The 9,082-nt window shown below is 35.2% G+C and overlaps 1 protein-coding gene across 3 annotated transcripts in view; it reads left to right on the forward strand.

Annotated features, from left to right (window-relative positions):
• PARVA (parvin alpha) overlaps positions 1-8,794 on the forward strand; it is a 68,474-nt gene extending 59,680 nt beyond the window's left edge. For 2 of the 3 annotated variants that reach the window (XM_074884764.1, XM_074884765.1), the window contains exons 12-13: positions 228-300; positions 3,731-8,794. In XM_074884764.1, coding sequence (XP_074740865.1) covers positions 228-300; positions 3,731-3,807 — 150 coding nt within the window. In that variant the 3' untranslated portion in view covers positions 3,808-8,794. The remainder of the gene's footprint in view (positions 1-227; positions 301-3,730) is intronic. The other variant, XR_012630959.1, reaches the window with a different exon arrangement.
• The last annotated feature ends 288 nt before the right edge of the window (positions 8,795-9,082 follow it).

Below are 9,082 nucleotides of genomic sequence, written 5' to 3' on the forward strand. Positions count from 1 at the left end.
TTATTTTTCAATTACTTTGTATTTCTGAAACCATCATCACCACCTAGAAAAAACAAAACAATGGATTGTCTAGATTCCATGGACCAGATCTTGAATTGATATATGGAGCCCTGACTATTTTTTCCTTCGGAGCATCTGGGTCTGCAGCTTTAAATACATCTTGTTTTGACCATTTATACTATACTGTATATAGTTCACAATAATGACTACCTTTATTATATTACTAGGTCCTCAATGTATCCTTTGCATTTGAGTTAATGCAGGATGGTGGATTGGAAAAACCAAAGCCAAGACCAGAAGGTATCTATTCTATTTTTTTTTGTATCTCCTTAAAAATTTGCGTTGGATGCAGATCTTATCTCATAGGATTATGGTGTAGCTAAATGAAGGTTAAAATGTTAATCCAAGAGCTAAAGGCAAGATACATTTTGAAATGCTCAGGTAACTCTGTATTTTACATGGCTGATAGATGTGCTTTTTCAAATGTGGTTAGTCTTCCTTTCTTGAATGGCCAGGGTAAGATTTGTGTGGCCAGACATATGCAGAAATACTCAGATATTCACCAAAAGGAAAAAAATACAATTGTGAATGGTGTCAGTGGCAGATATGAATTACTCCAATTGCTCCATTGTCCCCCATCCCACATCTTCTTACTAATCCTCAAGTATTCCAATATAATTTACAAGATTTTCACAAAAGAGGTAGATGATGTGGAAGAAGAATTTCAAATGTTCACATAACTGCCTTTGAATGCAGGACCTAATCATGCATATTTAAATTAGAGCTGGAGACTGAAAGCAAAATGTGTCTTCGGGGCAGATGAAGGTTTTGCTGCTGACTTTAGCAGGACCAGGATTCTACTCCTCTGTGCTCATATAAATGCAGGGTTTAAATCCAGCTTTTTGGACTGGTTATAAAACCCTTGATGCACCATGTTATAGGGTACTTTTGTGATTCCTCCAATGAGAAGTTATCACTTCTTACCATGCAGGATCTGGACATGCAGCTTCTGCTCCACTCTTCCCAACAGGGATGGTAGCTGGGCTTCTGCTGGTTAACTACCATAATAATCAATATAGATGTGTTTTCAAGACCCACTGCAGATTCACATTCTGTGGTGCACACAGTCTTTTCCTGCCGTAATATTGGATTGTCATTCCCTGAGGATTTGATATAAGCTAATGCTCAGAGTTTTACTTATAGTAAGGGCTCTCTGGAGATTCAGGCACACATCACTGAATCGAGTTCTGCTTCATTCTACTTACTCTCCATCCCTCCCAACTTCCAGATCAGAACAGCAGCAGACATATGCACACACACAAAAAAATATGTCTCAGGATTGAGCCTGTGCTGCCTATGCATTTCATCTGGACCTACCCAGCCTATTTTTACACTTTTTTTGATTACTCAAACTCTTATCCGCAATCATGTTTAACTAAACCAGTGGTGACTGTATCAGAAACTTTTATGTTTGAAATGGTCAAAGAAAGAAGGGGGAAATAGTGAAATCTAGGGATCCAAGTAAAACAGAGAGTATCTGTGATCCCTTACTCCCCATAGAGGTTTAAAATTCTTATGGCATTTAATTTTTCAGGTATTTATTGCTCTAGGGGACAGCTAATTTTTCCAGTATAAATCAAGCCATAAGGATATTTCAGCATATATAAGACATTTCTTGTGCAATTATTGAAATGCTTAATATGAAACTTCCTGCCCAATGTGAATGGAAAAACACATCTGTTTTATGTGTTGTTACATTGGGCACAATGCCCGTACTTAAAATTTCCAGTGAGCAAAAGAGTATTGAAAAGGATCTTACCCTAAATGTGTATACTAAATACTCTTTAAATTCCTACACTGTTTCTTTGAGGTTCTTGAGGAAAAAATATGCTGAAAAGTGCTTTAGAATATGAAAAACATATTTAGTGGAAAAAAGAATGCGGTTAAATAAATGAGTATGAAAACCAATGATTTTTATGGGGTCAACAGTTTATTTGGGTTATTTGCAATATAATTGAAAAGGTATTAAAAAGCTTTCTGTGACCTTTTACTTTAAAAATGGCCAGAACATTAATCTACTGAGTCTATAATGAATTCATTTGCAGTTTGAGCTTTTTCAGATTACTTCTTGAAATGTATACATCAAAGCCAAACTCAAATTTCTCTTTTTGAAAATTGCAACCAGTAAAATGTTATACATGTTGGTCAAACACATGTAGCAATGGAAATAACTCATCTTTCTCTGGAAGCGTGCTTTTTAGTTTGGACCTTTCTGTGGAATTCTGTTGTGATGGTGGAGTCTTCTGGTAACTTTGCAAAGACCTTTCATAACAAATGAAAAGTTATCTCTTTATTCATTTGAAGTTTCTGTATTAGAAAAGGAAGGTGTTATACAGCTTGCTGCTGGCCTGAAAGAGGAAACTTCCTGAGTTATATGCGAACAGTATTGCAGAATATAACATGATGTTGTGGGAGCAATGTGCCCTTCCTATAGCCTTTAGCATTTTCTCTTCATTTTATACCAAACATTTTTGGTCTGCTATATTAAGAGCCACAAAATCATGTGGCCATGGTTTCACAACCATGCATAGGCTCAGCATAAAATCTAGGTTTGAGTGTTTTCACCCTTTGTCCATGAATGTCAGTTTGCCATGTAGCTAATATCTTTAGCTCTTCAAAGTCTGCATACTCTGGGATACCGTGCATAGGTTTGATTGGATTCATTCTTCAAAGTATAACCGCTTCATGATCTATGAGAAACATCAGTGTACATAAATATAATGGCAAATCTCTGACGATTATATACACAATTTACTAGCTTACTTGGAGGTTTTGAAGATAATGGGAGTATGCACACCATCTGCTTTACACCTTCATGGCCAATTCCAAGAACCAAGGTTAGGACACTGAGTTCCTGTACAGTCAACAAAAAGAGATAAGACAGTTCTAATTCTGTTCTGCTCTTTCTGAGGGCAATTCTAAGTCCCTATTTGAGACTGAATATTCCTTGAAGCTCTAGGATAGACTGCTGCAGTAGTACTTGTCAGTTTGTTTTATAGATTTCTTGTGAAATAATATTGACTTTCTCAAGAACTTCTCTTCAAAACAGAAGGTATTCGTTAGCTTTTTATTTCATATAAATCCTTTCCCTTAGACATTGAGTTTCTAAGGACTGATTCAGCCATGTACATCAGCCATCGCAAAGTATTTTCAGAAGTGTCTTCAAGGGGCACTTGTATACCTAGCTTCTTTAGATCCTTTACAAAATGTAAACTTGCCTCTAGCTGTCTTGCTGAAATTAGGCCTAATAAAGAATGTTGCAGCCCAGAATGGGTCAAGTCCTGCAATTCTTACATAAGAGAAGAGTTCCATTGATTCCTGCCTGATGATTTTTTCAAAATCATTGCTTTTCATTCACAGCTAACTGAAGATTCAGTCATAATCCTAGGCACAATTTGTCTCATAGGCATCTAAAGCTTGGTTGCATTTCTACATCAGCACCCTTGGCCATTTGTATTCCTAACTAAAAGTGGTTGACATACCAATTTTTGAGTTGCCAGTTTAAAAACTTGCTTTATTTATATTTCTACTCTTTCTTAGTATCCTTGTGATTTTAATGTTCATGGATATGGATCTGGGCAAAGAAAGGGAGTAGAGAATAGGTACTTTTTCTGAAAAATGTTTTGAGCTAATGAAGTTACTAATTGGTTTTCCCTTGTCTTTTTTCTAGATATTGTAAATTGTGACTTGAAGTCTACGCTGAGAGTACTGTACAATTTGTTTACCAAATACAGGAACGTGGAGTGAAGAATTGATTTGGGTCATAAAGGAGTGTTAACAAAGAAAGCATCATAACTAGCATATTTTTCATCGATATTCCTCTGCATCTTTATCCTAAAAGGAACTAAACCATTTATCTGAAGAATTTTTCATTGATTATTCTTGCACTACTATTTTAATAGTAGATTTAAAACTAAGATAACTTATGAAGAAAAAAGGTTTGGAGGAAGGTATTTAGGTGAATTAATGTCTTAATAATAACTGTCTTCACACTGTTTTGTAGTAGGTGGAACAACAATATAAAAAAATTTAGTAACTTTAATTCAAATCAGCCTTTGAAGCCAGTCATAGGAAGATTCTGTACTGAGTGTCCATTTTAATATTTTTTACATATATCTTTTCTAATCTGGGGAAGGGAAGAGTATTTTCTATCCATGATGATGATTGCATTGTAGTTATGAGAAAGGTACATTGGGATAAACAGTTAAGTACTCTTGTTCACATCACAGCTAAAAAGAGGAGACTTTCTCAAGCACTTAACTTGATTAATTTATATTTCCAGTGCTATTAGGCTTCAATTTTAAGGGTACAAACTGAAGTGGCTGCTCATTCCTTCAGACTTGTTATAATGTGTTAGTCTGCTTTAAATATGTGTTATTGAGCATTCTGCATATGCACACTTTGCAACTTGCCACTTGGTTTTGTTCAGGAAAAGATCTTTTTTGCAAAGTACACATTTCAGGAAAACACACCTGCATAATACAGTTTCCCTATCATATTTGTATTATTACATGGTATTAGAAAGTAAAAGAATGGCTTGTTTTTCTTTTAGTAGTTTAAACAAAAGATTACCAGGTTGCAAGTTTAGATTTATTGCTAAATAGGAGTTAAAATTTGTCCCTTTGGTTGATTTTATGATGAATGTATTTTGCTGCATTATGTCCAGCACAAAAAAAAAAAAAAGATGAATTTTCTAGAAACATTCCTGTAACATTTCAGATACAAAGGCACTGCTTTTTGGTCAAAACTGCTCTTGTCTGCAGAAGTCCATTACAGTGTAAGGTTCTTTGGTCATTTTACATGGCTTTAAAGAATACTTTTATCTAATCATCACCAAGTATAACATGTTATCTGTTTGGTTTTAGCTTTAACAAAGACAGAAAAGAGAAATGGGAGTTGATTCTTCCTTTGGACTGATATCAACCACTAGTTATGTTTCCATAAAGAAGCTGATGGAGACTGCCAGAATCATCAAAACCTGCACTGGCACAAGTTGAAGTGTAAATTAATCATTTGCTAAAAGTCTTGATGTTAGTATTAGATACCTTTCTAAATGAAGTGTTCCAATGCAACCACAGATTTTTGGGATCCTGGGTTACACAGTAAGGAGAAAATTCTTAGGCAGAAATTACTGGATGACTATTTAGAAATCTTTGGACTGCTTAGTGCAGGAAGGAGACTTGTTCATAGTCATCCAATTATGGCAGAACTGGTATAGGTAAATGGGGAAGCAGTCTGTCAGCTCTTGAGTCTGTTCATCTGAAGAACGCAATACTGGCAAGAACAGTCAGTAACAGCTATATGTTACTTATTATATAAAGCATTATGTATTTTTCAATTTTCCAGGGCTTTTTTTTTTTTTCTTTTTAATGTAGAGCTTTCCAGTGTGACATTAGCATAAAGGGAAGGACAAGAAATTACATTGTATCTTTGATGAACACTAACTGATGTTTAATAACCGGTTGATACTGACTTCGAGGGGGAGCTAGAGAAATTAGTCTTCTGAGAAATAAATATCAACTTTGTTAAAGGAAAGTCAATATTTAATTCAAAGGACAATACCTGGATGTTCTCTGAACTCAGAAATCGTTATCTGATTGTTATAAGCATTCTAAATACCTTTATTAAAATATTTTGTTACCTCTGTATTTTTAATTGAATTTCTGAAATTAGAGGTACAGAAAATAACAATTATTTACCTTTTACAGAGGGAAACAACTGGACATTTTGACCTCCATGAAAATGAACATGTTTTCACTATATCTTTAATATCTGAGAAACTAAACGATAGGAATTAACCAAACATTTTTGAGCAAAGTGGGACAGATATTCTCATGTATATACCAGCAGCAATTTCAGCTTATTTTGATGTTTAACATGTAAGTTTTTCATTTACACACCTAGTTTTTAGTAATTGTAATGGTAAATTAAAAAGTGTATGATGGTTTTTCTGCAGACTATGCTCAGCTGAAACACTCTTTTACATCTCGACAATGCCAAAACATTTTGATTGCCCTTGTTTTAAGGAGTGCACTTTCTTTAAAGAGGATATTTATGTAGGTAAAGGAAAAAGGTTAGGAACAGTGATACTGGTTGTTGCCTGGACTTGAAAATAAGTATTCCCATGCTATATTGGTATAACATTATTGAAGATCCTGAAGTCAGACTCCATTTTTCATCCTTTCAAAACATAAAGCTGAGACAGAATGATGAAATCCTCATGCTGAATGCTTATGTAGAACCATAGAAACATTTAAACAATATCCAACCTTTACACAATTATTTGTCCTATGGTAAGAATTTATGTGAATTAAAATCTGCTATATAGTGTCCTATGTAAATATAGACCCATGTGATAGTTTTAACACCTTCACACAAATAGTATATGCTGCCATGTAGGAGTGAGTCACTGCTTATATTTTTGACAGTATAGATTTAAATAGCTGTCAGATAAATATGAAATCTTATATACAGATTATATCTAATATTTATTGCTTTGATACAGAATATTATAGAAATATAGAATACTACTGTAGACAGTTTGCTTTTCAGCAATCAGTGTAGGCCAGCACCTTCCTTCAGGGAAGTGAAATGTTAAGTTAGCTGGGCCAAATTCTGCTGACACCTGTGATGCTTTTATTCTTGATACACAGCAATCCATACTGATGTACAGCTGAATGCAGAATTTTCCTCACTGTTTATATTAATACAGAAGTCGTTTTAAGTCAATCCTGGTTTTATTTATAACTACTTTATATGATTAAATAGATCCAAATCAATGGATTTAGCCCATGTAAGATATGAACAGTCACCTGGAGAGGCCAGTTTCTCTACTGGTCCTGGAGGGAGCCTCTGATCTCAAGGCTGCTATCTCAGCGCTTTGGCTAGGTTTCTAAAGCCAGGTGGTATGAATCCAAGCCACTGCCTTAAGATCTCGTGGTGGTATCTGGATCTCATCCACCAGACCAATGTGCTTGTCTGTTGTGCTCTTGTCACATGAAGGCCCACAGGTAGCTGAGTCCACTGAAAACTGGCAGATTTTTAGCCTGCCTGGAGTAACAAAGAAACAGTAGACATTTCTGCTGCTGGGGCATTATGAAACTGCCAAAAGAAGAGTTTTCTGTGCTTCTCTGACTTGAATCCATCTATTGCATCCAGCAATATGGTATCCAGATTTGTTTTGTGGTTGGAGATAGGCATCCTTTTGCTATTGATGGATCCTGGCATGCTCTGTCAACCACACAAAACTTAGATTTTTCAAAGGGGAGCTACAGATTCTTAATAGTATGTCAAAAAGATGTCAAAATAATTATCTAAAATCTTAATATCTTGAGGTCAACTCCTTTCAGATTTCTTTCCCAGCTGACTAGTATTTAGTTGCCATAAAGAACAGTTCCTAGAAAAAAGGTATTGAAGGAATCTTTGCAAAATTTTACCTGAGACACACATATAAAGTCCAGAATTGGATTGCTCTGTATTTCTGATGGAGTACAGATGAACCAAGTTTCTTATTAAATGAGCTGACTGCAGAATATCTAGTTCTTTGCATTTCTTAGGCTAGATATCTTCCTGTTTTCAGGGGGCAGCAGCCCTTGCAGCTACATAGTTCAGGAATTCAAGTGAGCCAGTGAGTGCTGGAATAAGGTCCTAATCTACTTCAACTGACTGTGGACCAAGTTGCTGATTGGCATATCTCCATGTAAACCAGCGGCATTAAATCAACAGAGAATTTGGTCCTTTCTGTTTTGCGGAGGGTTACATACTTAGGAATGGTTTACATTCAGGAAGACTATTGATTGAGGCAAATGCTACTCAGTTGACTTTTGTTCTTACTTATTTTCTTAAAATATGTTTTTAAATTCATGTTTCAGATTAGTTTAGCAGACACCTTGCTGCAAGCCACAGTGTTGGAAAACAGAATGGCTTGTAAAAGTATGGGGTTTATTTCATTAGAGAAAGATATATATGATATTTAATACACTAGATACTAGCTTTAAGTCTAGTTTTTGTTATTCTTGTCTTCCTATCACAACAGCCTTCATGAATGGCCTGTGTGTGTGCTAAGCACCCAAAGAGACAACAGTGCCTTGAAGACCTCTTGCAAGGTTTTCTACACTGTTACCTAATAGACTTTTGTCATTTTACTGTAAGAATTAGTGTGGGTCTTCTCTTTACAGTTAAAGTACAATTAAAGGCTGAAGAAATTCTATGTAGAAAGTTATATTTAAAGTAAGCTATTTTTGTTTTGTTGTATCACATGAAAAATTGAGATACCAGCACCAAAATTCCAAAGTTATGCATACCTCAGCATCTACAGATTTTCCAAAGAGGCTTTGAGTCATTTAACATTTACTAGGGCTGATTTTATATATTTTGACAATATTTTCTCTGTGACTATTATCTTTTTGCAATAATGAGATTTTCTTTTCTGTCTAACAGTTTAATACTGCACACTCTGCAGCAATGTTAGTGTCATTGAAATATGTGGTTCTCAATTTCAGTATCAAACTAGTTGAGAAAAGAGAATATTTGCAAAATTTGCTTCTTAACATGTATCTGAAAATAATGGTTAGTTTAAATTAAGCTGCATTGCCTTCAACTGCAGGGTTAGTAGCTTTCACAGAATATATTTTATGTACTCTGTAAGTAAGAGACACTCTGTTGGTGATTTTTGCCTGTGCTTTTCCTGAAACCTTTGTTACGATCCACAATAAAATCTGCACCTGAAAATCAACACTGTATGTTGTTGTTGGGTCAAAGTATGAGATGTATGACAAAGAATTAGGAAGGCTGTATGGTTTATGTTCTCAGAGCTTCCAGACCTCTCTGTGCATCTAACCCATTTTCAGTTACCTCTTTGTGGGTGTACTAGGTGTTTATTGTTATTTTCTGTGGGGGCTGGTGACAGCTGAAAGTGGGTTGGCAAAAACACATGTAAACATATGCTTGAAATGATTAACAGCAGCGGGTCAGAAAAATGCCATATTTGACTAAAAATAGCAAAGTATACCTTTGCTTCAAT

Source organism: Strix uralensis, chromosome 15, assembly GCF_047716275.1.
Source record: "Strix uralensis isolate ZFMK-TIS-50842 chromosome 15, bStrUra1, whole genome shotgun sequence".
NCBI classification, from domain to species: domain Eukaryota; kingdom Metazoa; phylum Chordata; class Aves; order Strigiformes; family Strigidae; genus Strix; species Strix uralensis.